General features: G+C 39.9%; 1 protein-coding gene and 1 long non-coding RNA gene across 2 annotated transcripts; both read left to right on the top strand.

The window, feature by feature from the left end:
- Positions 1-1,930: 1,930 nt before the first annotated feature.
- LOC116055310 lies at positions 1,931-13,290 on the top strand. Its single transcript, XM_036007392.1, has 3 exons — positions 1,931-2,197; positions 6,508-8,225; positions 10,382-13,290. The coding sequence occupies exons 2-3, from the start codon at positions 6,516-6,518 to the stop codon at positions 12,749-12,751; spliced, it is 4,080 nt and encodes a 1,359-aa protein (XP_035863285.1). The 5' UTR covers positions 1,931-2,197; positions 6,508-6,515; the 3' UTR covers positions 12,752-13,290.
- Positions 13,291-13,849: 559 nt separating this feature from the next.
- LOC118496266 lies at positions 13,850-17,898 on the top strand. The gene is made up of 2 exons (XR_004898813.1): positions 13,850-13,937; positions 17,093-17,898. It is a non-coding gene; the product is annotated as an uncharacterized LOC118496266 (long non-coding RNA).
- Positions 17,899-18,253: the final 355 nt, after the last annotated feature.

The raw sequence follows: 18,253 nt of genomic DNA, 5'->3' as shown, positions 1-18,253 counted from the left end.
CCTGCACAAAATGACAATGGATGCCACAAATTCCACAAGAAGTGATTGGACTTTAAAACAAACCACAAACAAAAGAGGACGAATTGATGAACGGCACCCAAGTTCATTGCTATAGCAACGGGTGAATAGGCCCTTTCAGTATGCTGAGCTCACACAACAGTGGACACACACACACACACACACACACACACACACACACACACACACACACACACACACACACACACACACACACACACACACACACACACATACAGGATAAGCATGGGAAGAGGAACTCATACTGCAGGGGTCACAGAGAATGTTTGAGCACAGTGGAAAACCAATGGAGTATTTATATTCCACAGCCCATTTGTAGCTCTGGTCTTAGCCGACTCTTGGTTGGAGAGTAGAGCAATACTGCTCAAAGTCCAATAATTAACTGTTAGAAATGCATTTTGACATTAACAAAATATGATTTTAGCCTAACATTTAGCCCAAGACAGCTAACACAACATTGTAATGTGTTTCTCTTTTATCTCCAACTTGCTCATAAAACCTCTAACTTTAGTCATGCCTGATTTGGCTATGTAATTATTAATTTTTCAAATATTTTGGGGAATACATACACTCATTATTACCAGGTAGAGTTTTTACTGTAAGTCTTGTAAACTCATCAATAGTGCTATATTACTACCTTCAATCTGTAACTCATCTAATTGCAAATTCAATGATTTTTAACTCTTTTTTGTCAAACAGCGAGAAATAAAGTAAAGTACTTTATACTGCCATATTCTTTTACATATTCATTCATCTGTGTGCTAACTGCTGACCTTTTGATCTCACTCAGATAAGGACTTGAATTTCTGTATTTCACTGTTTCACCATCAATGTATTAGCTAACAGTGCATATGGTGTAACTTCTGCATCCCAGAATGTTACTTCAACAATGACTTTGTTGAAGAATATATATGACTAGTCTGCCCTTTTTTAGCAGGCAATACATTCCCTTCTATGCATCTTCCAGTATCTTAACAGTAAACCTTAAAACCACCATGTGTCCAGTGTGATTTTTGGGCGCTGCAGCAACTGACTTCTATACGTTAACTCCACCCTTACTATCTGTTTTCTGTGGTGAGGAGTTCATTTGTTAGTTTAATTTTACAAACAGATGGATTCACTAATGGCAGCTCAGGAATGTTAAACGCAACAGGACACTCTGCCCAGCCTTTTTTTCCCACTGATTTATTGAAGAAATGCCACTTCACATTTTAGCACCAAAATGAAATCCCAATGAATTTACATGAACAGGTGAGAAAAACCAAACAGTAAAACTCTGTTTCCTTAACAAAAAACATTTTTTATAATGTAATGTTTGCTGCCAAACTGCTTGATTACTTGAATGATTTGGGATACAATCTACTGTAGCTATTCATTCTCACATGCTGTATATGCACACAAACAGAAGCTCTCTGCAACACTAAGACTAAGACTAAACATATATTTGCAAGTTGTTTTTTTGTTTTTTTATCATCTTGCAATCTATAATTACCAATTATAACCCTGGATTTGTGAATGTCTAAAAACTGCCAAGTGCCTAAACCACCTTCTTACAAGCATACCAGGGAAATCATACCAAAGATATGTGCAGCTGATACTTAAATTTGCACGCCCAAAACAAAAAGGCACGTATGTAGAAAACAATGTCACAAACAAACCCATAAAACCAGCTCCCTTGTCTTTAACACACCAAATTCTCCAACACAAATTCCTGGTTTAAAAACATATGGATCCACTAAGATGAAGCACAGCTCACACATCCCATCAGATGGATTCAATCAAACACACGCCCTATACTGTAAAGACAAATCACCAGAGGGTGGGGCTTCCCCATGCTTGCTTGATGAAGCGTGTGTGTGAGAGAAACAGAGGAGGCAGGGGGTACAGCTGGGATGCTGAACAGCGCCACTGGGCTACTGAAGCCTCAGAAAAAAAGACCTGCAGATTTTGTGAGCTCAGGGCAAAAAACAAAAACTGGATGGTGAGGGGAATCGAGTGATGACGAAGAACAGGAACATGTGATGGTGTGAGAGTTCAGACGGTGGTGGAAACTTTCATCAGAGGATTTGTGAAGCTAAGGAGGAAGGGAGGACGTACATAAAAGACAACCACACCAACTCACTGTCTCTGATCATTCAATCGTCAAACATCACAGGAGGTAAGTAATGGCAAAATTGCATGCTGTCCTGCTTAACAGAATACTGGTCTTATACTTATAACATACTTGTCAAGAATAATGAGGAAGATTACATGATGAAATCAATCTGAGCCTAAATAAAATAAGGATAACGAACAATAAGTTATAACGGCAATAAGTTTGTGTAATCTTTTTTTACTTGTATGTTTAAAATACAAACTTCTGTACATAATTCATTCAAGCCTTACTTTTGTTACATCATGTGTGTATTCACGTGTAAAGTACAATACTCCCTTTAAGATACTTAGTTTGCACTGAATTTGATGACATTTTTGTTTTTTGAAAATTTGGTTTATGTTAGATAACTTATGTCTTAATAATACAGTATGTTAGATAAATATGTGATAATCAAAACCTTTTATACAAAACATGAATTAAGTTCTGTGGCTTGCATTCTGTACTCTGGCGGTACAGTTCCCCACTTTGCTAGATCAGTATTTTAATGAAACAGAGAAAGTGCTGATCCTTCAGCTGTGGCAAGGAGAAAGAAAAAAAACAAAGCAATTAATGGTGAACTGGAAATGCTTTAGTCATTATACTGCACTGCAGGGCATTCCAGGTTTTCCCAGTCAGGAGCAGACACTGGTTTTGGTTGGACTGGGATGTTATAATACCCAAGAGGAAACATGGTCTAGCTGTCAGGTTTAGTTGATTTTGTGATGAAACCAGTGGGAGTTGACCCACAAAACCTCATTCGAACAAATATGAAGAAAAGTTATAAGTAATTTTACTAAGGGTTAGGGTTATTGATAGTAGCAGTAAAAGTAATGAGTACTGTTAAAGTAGGAGTACTGGGGTGCCCGGATAGCTCAGTTGGTAGAGCGGGAGCCTATATATGGAGGTTTACTCCTAGACGCAGCGGGCCAGGGTTCGACTGCGACCTGCAGCCCTTTGCTCTATGTCAGTCATTCCCCCTCTCTCTCCTCTTTCATGTCTTCAGCTGTCCTGTCAAAAATAAAGGCCGAAAATTCCCAGAAAAAAATAATCTTTAAAAAAGAAAAGAAAAGTAGGAGTACTGGTAGGGTTGGGAATAAAGAATGGCATTTTTTCTCTCAATCCAAAGCACCACACCGCTTGAATGAAAGCATACATGAGTACATATTGAAAATGGAAACAGCTGTATTTTATGACCCTCTATCTTTGATGTGAAAAACAAAACAAAACAAAAAGAAAGAAAGAAAGAAAGAAAGAAAGAAAATAAATAAATAAATAAATCTGGTACATCTGTGGCTGAGCTCATTTAAGGGACGTACTGGCCTCTTTAGAAAGTTATTTCCTCGGAAAGACTCTTTGCACCCTAATAGAGGTGTATTAGAGTGCCAGTGAGAAACAACTCATGCTTGCCAACCTTAAGTTGCAGAACTTTAAATGGATTTGTATGGAGAAGCAGGTCATTGTGTTGGCACAGCTTTGCCTTTGGAGCCTCCTGTGCCATAACAAACAGCGAGCACAGCCTCAAACATGTGCAGGCAGTCACGTGTCATGTTTAAATGCACTGTAGACACAACACAAACACCATGTCCACATTCAATGAGGATATAATCTGCGGTTTGGGGATTTACTTATAAAAAACATGCAGCTAAATGTATATGTGAGCTCCAAAATTGCTGTTGAACAAAATCGAGTAAATGGTTTTGAAGCCAAAAGACTGCTTAGCATGGTGATTTTACCAGCCAGCCATGTTGGCAATGTTGATGGCCAACGCTACTAGCAACAGGCAACAAAGTACAACACTGGATCAATTTATGCAAATGTTTAATTTTTGGTTTAAACAAGAATGCTAAGGCTGAAACATGTAGGCACTGTTACTAATTAGAGTTGCCTTATTATGGCGGCGATAATTAAAGTGCAGAGAATCCCCTTTGTGGCTGTTCTTTCAGTGAGAGGAGAAACAAGTGACCACAGTCACCTCTTTTACTGTCCTGGAAACGGACAACTGTTGTACATCAAATCTCAGAGAGCAGTGCAGAGAAGTGAAAATACAACAAATGCGAAAGTGCTATAGCATATACCAGGGGGGGCGAACCTGTGGCTCTTGAGCCGTATGCGGCTCTTTGCCTGCTCCTTTGAGGCTCTTACTGTGTGGCTGGGGGCTGTGTTATTGGTGGATTTATTGTTTTTATTTTTTACTTTTTGAAACATTTCAGATAAGTACAAAAAAAATGGAATGCACTTGCCAATACATTTGCCAATTATTTTAAAATAAAAAATAATGCAGCAGCAGTTTTGAGGACAAATTCTGCAACCCGAGGAAAAAAAAGCTGCCACAGATCACCTTCCTCGTTAACCCTTTCACTGCTGAATCAGATTGTTTGAAAGCCCCTTTAGTGACAAACGAGTGAAAGAGTCGCTTCGAGTGGCCACAACAGAGTTCTAGCAAGACCTGAAAAGGATTGTGGATAACAAAGACTGTCAGATTTCCCACTGAGTCAATCTAAGTGAGAAAAAAAACTATGAAAACTGCTATGTATTATAACTGTCATCAGATCTGAATGTCACTGTTGCTGTTGTAGTGTGGACGTGCATGTGTTGTGTGGCTTTTTGCTATGGTGCAGGTTTTTTTGTGGCTTTTTATGCTGAACTGGTTGGCCACCCCTGGCATATACAATTTCAATGTAGGCTTACAAAAGACAGATTTGAAAAAGAACGGACAAAATAAAAGCAGATGGGCCAACAAGACCTGACTTTTGTTATGCTAGTGCTCCAAAGACACAGGACATTTCCCCTTAAAGCGAGTGGGGTATGGCTGCAGGCAGCCTGGAGACCTCCCGTCTCATGCCGTCTCGGCTGGTGCAGCTTCGACTTTTCAAAATAAAAGCTCGCGTCTTCAAAATAAAAGCTTGCGTCTGGTCCGCTATGTCTTCGTACTTTGGTGTTTTGGATGTTTTTGAACTAAACAGTACGGTAATCATGCTAATGAATACAATTATTTTTTACAGCAGATGTCTTAGTTACAACACAGCTAGCAAAGCAGTTTTGTGTTTATGTGCGGGCGGGATTTATTCAGTTTGGGAAATCCCACGGTCTCTACAAAGCTATAGCTCAAATTGTCTGGCTGACTAAACAGGGAGGGACTAGAAATCCTGTCTGTTTTTTTGTATTTCAAGAACGAATTGCTCCACAATATGAATTGATTATCACTTATTTTGTTGGTAACCGTAGTTGTATAATCACAATATTACACTTGAGGAGGCCTACAAAATTAAACCTTCTCATGTAATATGGCTTAAACAAACGCTGATGCAGTTTTAAATGTTTTATGATTTCAGAATGGAGGAGGTTAACCAATATTTTATATTAATCCTATTTTTTCTTGTCAAATTTCATATCCATAAAAGCAGCTTTCGAAATTATAGAAGATTAAAAAGATTTAGCCTATAATAAAATATTGGTTAACCTCCTCTTATCAAAAATTTAGATATCAGATCCCCTTCTAATGGGAGGCATGGAAACCTTTTCATTGTAGCCTACTCTTCTGTGGTCTCATGTTATAATAGTAAAAGTGTAATAATTTTAGTATGGCGTGGTGGTAATGTGGGTGGCTTCATTGTTGAGCTATATTTTTTTCACTTGGCATACGTTTTTATGTTATGCGTGTCCTTTGTTTACTGTTATGAATTTGCAAATAAAGCATTAATTTTTTTAAAGTCAACGCAGGTTTCATCAAATAAACAACAAATGCTAACATCAGGGAGACAACATTAACATCCACAAATCTGCCAACTATAGCTATGTAAGGCTATCGTTAATTTAAGAGTTTAAACGGTGTTCAATTAATTGGGTCATGCTCCACTTACTTAACCGTGACTTTATTTAGAAAATAATTCGCGATTTCATATTCTGAACATCTGAATTTACCGTTGGACACGCCTAGGCATGAGCATAGATAGATAGGCATCAGCCATACTCTCTTGCTTAATGCGGCTAGATAGCATCTTTTGCTACGCCCTTCCATTCTGGTAAATGCACTTTCAAACACCCCATCTCCAGTTGTAACTGCCATTCTTTTAAAAAAGTTAAGTAATGTAATTTGAGTATCTTTTCTGGACTTGACTCCAGTCCTCCAGAGCGACAGAGAGCATTAAAAAACTTTCACAGTGTGTAGGCTACTCTCTGTAGTAGGGGACAGTATAGTGCCCCTTAAGGACAAAAAAGGGGTATTCAGTATGTAATGACCACGCATGTTTACAAGAGCCTTTGCTGTCCATGTTTATCTGATACAATATTCATAACCAACCTTTACTGTAACATAGCCATTTCTTTTGTTCTAGGTTAAATAATGGACCTGCCTCTGACCCTACATGTGCTCCTACTTCTCTGTTTTCTCAACACTTCTGCTTGGACATGTCCAGATGGGTGTAAATGTCAAGGAACCAAAATCATCTGCATTGGCCTCTCTGACTTCCCTACAACTGTACCCTCTGCTACCAACGCCCTCTACTTCTCCAATTGCAGTATCAACTTCCTGAAACCAGAGGACCTGACTGATTTCTCTAATTCCCTTAGCACATTTGTTATTAAAGACACTGTTTTGAGGGAAGTGCGCACTGGTACATTTGATAATACTCCGAACCTAGTTGCCCTACTCTTTAGTACCACCGAACTGAATGATCTCCCTGAGGCCTTGTTCCAAAATCTTCAGAAGCTCGAGAATCTGAATCTGAAGAGCAACAAGCTCTCTGTACTCCGCCCTAACTGGTTTTCTACGTTGGCAGAGCTGAAAGTCCTTGACCTCAGTAAGAACCTTTACACATCTGTACCTGTGGAAACATTTCATCCTCTTACTGAGCTGCAGTACCTTTTGCTTTCTGGAAACAATATCAGTCAATTACAGAGAGAGACTTTCAAGGGTCTTTCTAAGCTTAAAACCTTACGGCTTAACAAAAACTTGCTACAGGAACTCCCCCTTGGCAGTTTGGATGACCTTAAAGACCTGGAGGAACTATCTCTACATGACAATCTAATTACTCATATCCACCACGACCTGTTCTCCAAGACTTTGAAACTCCGGAAACTGTTCCTCTCCCACAACAGGCTCACATCTCTTCCACAAGGGATCTTCTTAAACCTGCCCCTCCTTTCCCAGATCTCCCTGTATGAAAATCAACTAGAGAGTCTGGGACCAGGAGTGTTTGGGCCCATGGCCCTCAAGGAGTTGTGGCTGTATGACAACAAGCTGAGCCGTTTGGAGGATGACACATTCAGGAACTTGACTCAGTTGCATCTCCTGGTAATCAGTCGCAACCAGATCAGCTCTGTATCCAAAAGGGCCTTTGGAGGGTTGGAGCAGCTGGGAGAGGTATCCCTTCACACCAATCTGCTCACAACTCTGCAAGCTGGGACTTTCCAAGGTCTGCCCAGTCTGGTCAACATTTCCTTGGAGCACAATGACATCAGCTCCCTCCCTCTGGGTTTTCTCCAGGGCCTGAGCAACCTGGGACAGATAGACCTGCGAAATAACTCCCTTCCTAACCTGCCACAGGAGATTCTAGATGCCCTTACTGCAGCAAAGGAAGTTCTCCTGCAGCAGAACCCCTGGAGGTGTGACCAGGATATTTTGCCACTTAGAGACTGGATGTTACAGCACCCATCCAAGGCCAACCAAACTCTTGTGGTCTGTGAAACACCTTTCAGTCGGAACGGTGAGGTAATTGCTCTGCTGGCAGATGAGAACTTCCTGCCTCTCAGCTCTACAGAGCAGCCTGTGTTGACCTCAACAGAGAAGAGGAGGAAACCACACACTCCTCCAACTAGACGAAGCACTTCCTCTCCTACTGTCAAGATTACCCCCACCTCAGAGCACGAGGAGGTCATAAGCGGTGGACAAGGGGAGAAGGAAACAGTTTCAAATGATACTTCTGTCATTCTCATCGTCATCGCAGTAGTGGCCACCGTCATCATCAGCACTGTGATCATCAGCTGTTTGTGCTGGAAGCGAAACAAGAGAGGCAGGGGAAATATAGCCGGCAGAAATAAGAACTCTGTGCTGTAGATTAGACCACCCAATATTCGCAAACCAAGAACTTTTAAAGCCAAGGGGAAAATGCTCTGATTGCTGTGGTTTACTTGGAAAATGTGCAGCCCAGAGTGAATTTTAGAGCCTAAAAGACAACAGAAAGAACCACTTCAGCTTCATTCAGATGTACCAGCTAGAACAGACAAGTTACTTTTTGAATTCATTAGTTTTTAATTTTTAATGATCAAAATTACCAGCCAGTATTCCTCTTCATTTGTGCTGTAAAAACAGACATTGTATGAACTAATGGTAAAAACACCCACATTGCCATCTTGTGGACAAACACAAGAGTGCACAGAAACAGTGACTTCTAGTAGAATTAAGACTGAATTCAGTATTGTCGTTTAAACTATTTTCCAGTATTAATATTTGCAGTTTGACTATTGCTTTTGTGCTAACAACAATACGTTGAGGAGAGAGTTTTACTTTCTTTAGCAAAATGGTATCCATGAAAAATCTAATCATGTCATTTTGACTCCACTGTAACACAATTCATCCTACAGTTTACACACTTGCAATGCCAAATGCTACTATACAATGAATAAATGCACTATTTTAGTGGGAGAAATCGTACATAGTGTAAATCATTTACTGAACTAAGTGGTATTACATGCAAACTTCCCTTCCTGAATCTATAGCAAGTTATTCGTTATCGAACCATTTTTTTAGGAGTGTAGAGGAGGATAAAACTCCCCAAATAGTTCTGAAAATGAGTTTACCTACACATACAGGTTAAGTTATAAAAATTGGAAGTAACATTACAATGACATACTGTGTTGTACATTACATGAGAAAAAAATACATGAACACATCTAAAAGTATTTAAGATTATGCTATTTGTCAGTATGCTGTGGTCTACGTTTTGTAGGACGTTGTGATCACAACATTTTTAATCAACTGTATGTTTCTGATTATGTTGATTATACCAAATAATTTTGTGGGATTTTCAGAATAACAAAGAGAAGTTCAAACTGAGTAAGTTTAAAAATGGTCATGGTGAAGGGAAGAAAGAACAGCATGATACTGCACCACAAACTTGTTGCTTGGTGGCATTCACAGCAATCTGTATTTCTTTTGCAATGTAGTGATGGTGTACATTTATCACTGGTATAACTACAGCCACCTATCTGACTTATGTCTACTTTCCTCTCCATTTAATCAATTATACACAAAAGACTGCCATCTAATGGAAGAGAGTCAGAAAAAGTTTGAAACATTTGGACAAAAGCAAAAGTATTCCACCCTTTGCTTTGCCTGCAGTTACTTGCCTTAATGTATGTCTAATTGTTGCCTGACAATAACAATGTTCTAGGAAGGAAGTTAAAACTAAACATAATCAACAAACATGTACATAAAGGCATGTAAAATAGAGGTTTTGGCTTTTCCTGATGTGGGAACAGATACATATTTTCAAAATGTTTATATAACATAAAGTATGTTTAGAGTGTGTGCATGAATGATGAATAATAATAAAGCTTTTATCTGTTTATGCCACTGTCCGTGGTGAATAACCTAACACACCTAACACGTCAGATGGTAGGTAGTGCAGTCTTAGAGTCAGCGGTGAAAGCTTAATCATCCATCAAATTTAAAATTAACATTCAATAAATTTGTACGTGATGGCAGAGGGCTCTGTTTTGAACGCTACTTTAATCTAGAATATTTAGACTATTGAAAACAAAAGTTTGTGGATGCTGTTGAAATGTCAGTAATTATAAGAAATAAGAAAAAATATATAGAGCAGCAACCTTCCATCCTTGCTCTTATCTCAAGCTGCAGAAGTGTGTTAGACCACGCCTCACATGTGATGCACACTTTACCGAGGCCGGCTGGCCAGAATTGATACAGAAGATAACTAATGCGACTGAGCTTATTTGTGACTCCTCACTGCTGCAACAGCCTGTTTCATTCTTGGAAAGGAAATAATAAGGTAGATTTTGGCATTTGACTGCAAAATCACATTTAATAATAACTTGACATAGAAAAGTTTTTTATGATGTTACCGATACATGACCACAAGAAAGATATATTATACATTAAACTAACTTATAAACTGTATACAAGGTCCAAGTTACATCTACTCAACTTTATATAACGTTGTATTTATCACTTTTTTCTTTTCATAGTGAATAAGCATGTCAAGAGGAGAAATCATTGTTCTTTGCCTGTTATTACTGTTTGAGTCTTCATTGTCTCAAAACCTACCATGTGAAAAGGAGACAGACTGCCTCAAAGAAAACCAGGATGTTTTCAGTAAATCTGTGACGGAAATCCCACGCTCCCTGAGACAAGGTGTGACGGAGGTTTTCTTTGTGGGTAGCCAGATTAAAACAATCCCCAAAGCAGCCTTTGTTGCAAACCCACAGCTCATAAAAGTGGAGTTCATGAACACCAACACAACATCTATTGAGCCAGGAGCTTTTGAAGGTTTGGTAAACCTCAAGTACATTGAGATCTCCAGCACTCCATTAACGCTGATCCCAGTGGGAGTCTTTAAAGACCTCAGCAACCTGGAGAAGGTTGTACTAAAGTTTAACAAGTTCCGTAGTCTGCAGAAAGGCTTGTTTGATGGCCTTGACAAATTAAAAGAGCTTGTGTTATATACAAATGAGATTGAATCAATTGAAGACGGGACCTTTGATGATCTCAAGAACCTTTTAGTGCTCCATTTAGCTAAAAACAATCTCTCCGCTGTATCTTCAGACTGGTTCTCAAACTTAAAAAAGCTGCAGACACTACGGCTTTACGAGAATCAACTGACCACCATTCCTGATGAGATTTTTCAGAATTTGCCAAACTTGAAGGAAATTGGCTTGCAAGGAAACCAAATAACAGAATTGTCACCTAATCTATTTCCCCATAAAGACAAGCTAAGTAAGCTGCTTTTGGATGGTAACCTTCTGACTGGTTTACCTCAAGGATTCTTCGTTGGCTTCCCTCAGCTCAAAACGCTGACCCTACAAAAAAATAAACTGACTAGTCTACCAGCTGTGCTCTTTGGAGAAATGCCTAAATTGACAGAATTAAGCCTCAGTCAAAACGATCTCAGCACTCTTCCTAAAGAAATATTCAGTCCTCTGAAGAAACTCAAGAAGTTAGATCTGTCTAAAAATCACTTTGTCACCTTGTATGCTGAGTACTTTGAAGGCCCTGAGAAGCTAATAGAGCTGAATCTACTGAACAACAAGATAAAGTTGCTGGACGCAGATGTGTTCGAAAAGCTACAATCACTGAGCACACTCAAGCTAGCTCACAACAACCTCCAGACGCTTCCTGAGGACATTTTTCAGCCTTTAACGAACCTGAAAAAACTTCACCTCAATGACAACCCTTGGCGCTGTGACTGTAATCTGATACATCTTCATCTCTGGATGAAGGCAAACTCTGACAAGATTGTGTCTCCTACTGTCTGTGAGTATCCAGAAGCTCTAAAAGGGCAGGAAATCAAATCATTAACAGAGGATCAATTTATCTGCCCCACTCTTCACCCCACAACCACAACTCCCACAACTACAGAACCAACAACCACCACCCTTATTACTACAACACCACTTCCTACAACACCAACCACCACAACCCCAACAACCAACACACCCATTACTACACTCCCAACCACAGAACTAACTACCACCATCCTTACTACCATAACACCAACAACCACTTTGCTAACTACAACCACCCCTGTCTCCACCACACCACTAGCCACAACCACAACAATACCAACTACTGTTCTGCAAACAACCACTATAACAACAACCACACCTACAACCACTATAACAACAACCACACCCACAACCACTATAACAACAACCACACCAACGACAACCACACCCACAACTACTCTAACAACAACTAAACCAACAACAACCACACCCACAACTACTCTAACAACAACCACACCCACAACTATTCTAACAACAACCACATCCACAACTACTCTAACAACACCCACAACTACTCTAACAACAACTAAACCAACAACAACCACACCCACAACTATTCTAACAACAACCACACCCACAACTACTCTAACAACACCCACAACTACTCTAACAACAACCGCACCCACAACAACTGCACCAACAACCACCATGACCACAACTACACCTTCAACAACTATACCTTATACAACTATGCCCACAACCACCAGACTCATGACTACCCAACCAACCACTCCCCAAACAACGACGGCTCCTCCACAAACTACTCCAGTGATCTTTACCTGTCCCATGGAGCCGGTCACTCAGGAGCCATCGCCTTCCTTCACGTATCAGTATAGAGACCAAGTTCAGGGGTGCAAATCTCAGATGACGATCTACACCGTGCTGCTGCTGGTAGAGATCACCTGCACACTGGCGCTGGCTAAGTTCACCCTGTCTCTTTACCGCCTGCTGCAGCGCAGGGAGAGGATTTACCAGAGGGTCAAACTCACACGCTTCTCCTACAGGAAAGAGGTCATCCTTAGGCCTCTAAGAGAGGCAGAGACTGAAGGACTTTAAACAACAACAGCACTTTAGCAGCCATTTGATCTTCCAAAGCATCCCTAGGTAAGATGTTAAACCCCATTTGCTTGTATAAAAGCTAACATGTAATATTAGCGGCTATAATCAATATTCTTATCTTAACAATGTATCAAATACTTATGTGACTATAAAAAGGGGTCGCTTGTAGCGATGAATCTAGAGAATATCACCTCTATTTGCAGCTATACCCTCAGCATTATGGAGCTTTATAGCGAGTTTCTCTCATTGTTTAGCTGTCCAACAGGAATAAATACATACGTATAAGATCTGAAATTGTAAATGTTGATGGATCTATACAGGGACTACAACTCTTCTTTAACCTGCATGAACTGATTTTCTGGCTAACTGTGGGCAGTAGAAATGAGCTGTGAGCACATTGACATATTATCACCTTAAGAATGACGATGCAAACTTGTCAGCAAACAGTTGCCTATTTACACATCCAGCAGATACAGAGGAAGAATGTCATTTATTTGGAGATTGTGAACACCTGATGAATATAAGACCAATATTTATTCTCCTTTTAGCTCTGTTTTTTTTTATCTCTACCAACTCCTGAGGGAAATATCTATCTCTTTAGCTGCTAAATGCTCCACTGTGTTTACAGTCTAGTTAACTGCTAACTGTGTCTATTTGCTGTTTGGTGCTGAGCAGGTAGTTAGTGTACACTGGGTTTTTAGTACTTTTTTTTTGCTAAAAACAGCTGGCGAAAATAATGTTTTAAATGCATAATAAATTGTAAAATGATTGAAACGTCTTCCTGGAAATCTTTTTGTCATTTTATGACTGAAATCCAGGCACATACAGCAGGGGGAGACAGAGATCCACAAGACGTAAGTCTCATTCACAGAAAACAAGGAGAGATCATAAGAAACTTTATCTAACACAATCTAGAATTGATTAACACGTGTCTGCAATTTAGATCATCAGACATTCTAGCAGTTAAATATTACTGCTTTATTTATTTTTTCATCAGTGGCCGTTAATTAAAGAAACAACCTTATGATGTTATTACTAAAAAATTAATCATTGCTCTCTTTCCACAAGGTCAAAATGGATCTTTAGAGCTAAAAAAATAAATCCCACAGGTCAGTTCATGAAGATGTTGAGTGGAAAACACTGAGGAGGGGTCTGGGACTGGGATGCCTGCTAATTAATAAAGGTTAATACATTAACGGTTTCACTTCGTAAAAATGTTCCCAGTGGTGTTTCTATTGTCAGTCAAACTGCTTCTACTGGAACAGGTTTACATGCTTTAATGTTCAAAAAAACATTATTTTTCTCATACTATCTGAATATTCTTAAAGCCCCCCTCCTGAAAAAGCCCATTTTTCTGCTCTGATTGGTCAGTACTTCCTGGTCTTCTGTTCCTGTGCTCTTTGTGTCTCTGCACCATGATTGTAGCAGGGGAATGACTGTAACAGCATTGTAGCAGCACTTTCTAAACTGTTCTTTCAACACGTAACTTTGGGTTCAACATTGGTGGGGTTGAGAGCTCCACTTTTGAGTAAAACTGAAAGTTTGAGCATATCAAACACTTAATTTCCTGCATTCTGGTGGATTTTTCGGCAACAATTTGCGCCTTTTCTGCACCAAGTTATAGTTCAAATGTCTTTATTTATGTAAAGGAAATTATAATAGGTTTTTGGGGGGGTTGCACTGGCCAGTTTTGATTATTGGGGGGGAGGGTTGTAACCCCCCCCCCTGTAAATTCCGCCTATGAGTGGAGCAGTCCTCTGTAAAGGAAAAAATCCTATGTTGTGCCAGACTGCAAGGCTTGTGAATGAAGAGACTGAATGAGGGTAACACAACTTTGCTTTATCAGATTCACCTCAGGGCTACACACACACACACACACACACACACACACACACACACACACACACACACACACACACACACACACACACACACACACACACACAGAGGGATGAGACAGTTACATCAGATATGGGTGTTCTGATGATGTTAAGTGGGAAATGGTAAATAAGCAGCTAAATCAGAAAGGACAGAATGTAAACCAAAATGAAATGTCTTTGTTAATTTCATCCATCCATCCATCCATCTTCGTCCGCTTATCCGGTATCGGGTCGCGGGGGTAGCAGCTCCAGCAGGGGACCCCAAACTTCTCTTTCCCGAGCCACATTAACCAGCTCCAACTGGGGGATCCCGAGGCGTTCCCAGGCCAGGTTGGAGATATAATCCCTCCACCTAGTCCTGGGTCTTCCCCGAGGCCTCCTCCCAGCTGGACGTGCCTGGAACACCTCCCTAGGGAGGCGCCCAGGGAACATCCTTACCAGATGCCCGAACCACCTCAACTGGTTCCTTTCGACGCAAAGGAGCAGCGGCTCTACTCCGAGCTCCTCACGGATGACTGTGCTTCTCACCCTATCTCTAAGGGAGACGCCAGCCACCCTCCTGAGGAAACCCATTTCGGCCACTTGTACCCTGGATTGTTAATTTCAGCTTCCTAATAATTCTTAACCAATCACTGAAAGAACAAAATCAAACAGATGTCTGAAGAACACCAACATATTATATAACTCAAGTGAAGAGTTGTGCTGCTAAATATTTCATCCCGCTCTGAATTGCAGCTGTGTTGCACATTTAGCTATTGTTAAGTCCTTTTCTGTGATGTTGCATCACAAAGCTATTCTCGTCTTCAAATGAAGTAAGCAGTCTGATGTATTTATTATTTATCCCGATTTGAGTAACTGATGTATTTTAGTCCTTTCCTGTGTCTCAGTGATTGCAGATAAAGACGTTGCAGTTTTTGGGACTTTGATTGTCTGAAAGGGGAAAAAAAGGAGACGCGGTTTAAATCATCCAGTTCATTACACAACTTAAGCTAAAACCTTTATTGATTTATTGGCCTTAAAGTAGTCAAATTTAAATATGACACAACCAGCTCATAAATACCCCAATTTCTAAATAAACAATAAAAACAGAAATACAGATGACATGACCTTAGTGTCCTCAATGATATATAGCTACGACCCTGCAGAGCTTGTGGAAGCACCTCAGCATATGAGTTAGAAATATATTACAAACTGCTGAAATGTACCTTTCTTAAACAAAAACAGTTATGATCTGATTGCATCTGTACTGATTCAAAATACATTTTATTTTTATTTATTTTTTATCTTTTAATCCATGCATCCTATAAACAACAGCATTCCTACCTGGGATGTCTGGCATAAGTCTCCAGAGGTTTTGGTATATCCTAAACAGCTCTCCTGCATTGGTGTAAAAACAATCACATCATCATGAAGCTTTGGGAAACGTTCAATATGGAAGAGCCTTTATTTCTCTATGGGTTAACTTCTGCTATTTTCTCCTGTTGCAATATTGCACAACCCACCACCATCCCCACCAAAACCTCCAGGATGTTCAAAGAGATTTACAGTTTTTTTTCGATTACTAAACGACACTGGTCACAACTGAAGCCATGCTGATGTGCAAAAGTTTAACCACAGTTTGCATTACCAACAGTCACCTGAGCTAAACAGTTCACATAACCTGCAAACTCATTCGAAAGCAACACAACTCTTCATACGTCCCAAAACAGGCTCAGTGCAGCCAAACAATCCTCATTGAGACAACACACACTGTCACTCAGAACACACTGACAGTAAAATCACTAACATCAAACACCAAGACAGAAAATTAAAAACATTTTTAATCTTTACAGTTGAATTATTTCAGTGACTTCACACAAATCAATATTTTCTTTAAAGAAAAGAGTAAAATTCTTTCACATGATTTTATTTTATAACGTGTATAACTGTTTCATTCTTATTTGGTGTTTTTTTTATTTTAAAAAGTCTTTCTGAGCTTTCCCTATATATATATATATATATATATATATATATATACACAGTATGTGTTCACTAACAAGTCTAAAACAAAAGACACCTGCTCAGGCTTTCAGCTGAAATTACAATCAGCAGCATTTGAAATGCACCAGGTTGAATTGAAATGCACCATTCTGTTTTGAATTTGTGGTTAAGAGCTTTGACAGCAGTGTGTTAAACATTTGAACAAAGTGCTGTAGATCCACAGTGTTGTGCAGGTTGTGGTTAAAGCCATGGGATAAGTGTGTAGAATTTTTAAAACTGTGTTCAAGCAATGAAAAACGAACTAGAGTTTGATTCACATGAACTGCTGCTGTGCAGACTGTGGTTAGAGTTTTGCACATGTGGCTCCAGTTGTGCCTACTGTCATTTAGCAATACATTTCCATCATCCTACCTGCTGACTTCACGCCACCATCTCCTGCATCTCGACTCATCTTGTCCTATCACTTATCTTACAGCAGATCCAGAAGTCTTTGCCAGCTACAGGCCCATCTCAAATCTTCCATTCCTTTCCAAGGTGCTGGAAAAAGTTGTTGCCACACAGCTTCAGGACCATCTAACCCAAAACAACCTGTATGAGAAGTTCCAGTCTGGTTTCCACCAAGGCCACAGCACGGAAACAGCTCTGGTCAGGGTTACAAATGACCTACTGAGGACGGCAGACGCTGGCTCCCCATGTCTTCTCATTCTCCTGGACTTAACTGCTGCGTTTGACACCGTGGACCACAACATCTATTGTCCATTCCTTTGTCTCATCCAGGCTCGACTACTGCAATGCGCTCCTCATTGGGATCTCTGGAAAAGCCTCCTGAAGCTGCAGTACATTCACACGTTCCCTCCGCTCTGGTTCAGCCTATCTCCTGAAACCCCGCAGAACCAAGCTCTGTACTATGGGCGATGGGGCATTTTGCTCAGCTGCTCCCAGGCTGTGGAATGCTCTCCCCGACCACCTGAGGACACCACAGACTGTGGACGCTTTTAAACGTGGCCTTAAGACCCACCTTTTTAGCAGATCTTTTGGCTGATTACCTACCCCTTTCCTTGTCCTTTTGTTGTTTCTTTTAGTTTTAATACTTTTTTCTCCTTAGCATTTCTATGTAGCACTTTGAGATTTGCTTAAATATAAAGTGTGTTACAAATAAAACGTATTATTATTATTATTATTATTATCTTCATATGGGCCTCGCCTAAGTGTAGTCGACTACAGTAAATGCCAAAGTCTTTCTCTGTTGCTAACCTGTTGCTAATAAATATTGTTATACACTTCAAATTAATATCTCCTTATTAAACTGGCTTTAGTGTACTGGCAGCTCCAGTTGTGGATTCAAAACTATGTATCTGACTTTCACTTGCATCCACCGAAATGTCCTACTTTACTGAACTTCAAAAACAATCGTTCATTTCCTCGGGTCAAGCAACATCCTGACAGCCAAAGCCTGGGAACAAAGCTCTAAATGTGAACCGCCTGACCATCTCAAACTCTCTGCACTTTGAAAACATTTCTCTAAAGAATGTTACTACTGGCAAATTTGCGTTTGATTTTAAGTTTAAAAAAATCCTGGAGCGGATTTTCTCATAATGTTACAAAATATGACTTATTATTACATTTTTCTTAAACCTCA

Source organism: Sander lucioperca, chromosome 11 (assembly GCF_008315115.2).
Source record: "Sander lucioperca isolate FBNREF2018 chromosome 11, SLUC_FBN_1.2, whole genome shotgun sequence".
Classification (NCBI taxonomy): domain Eukaryota; kingdom Metazoa; phylum Chordata; class Actinopteri; order Perciformes; family Percidae; genus Sander; species Sander lucioperca.
The sequence above is the reverse complement of the archived record's forward strand: the minus strand, read 5'-3'. Positions and strand labels throughout refer to the sequence as shown.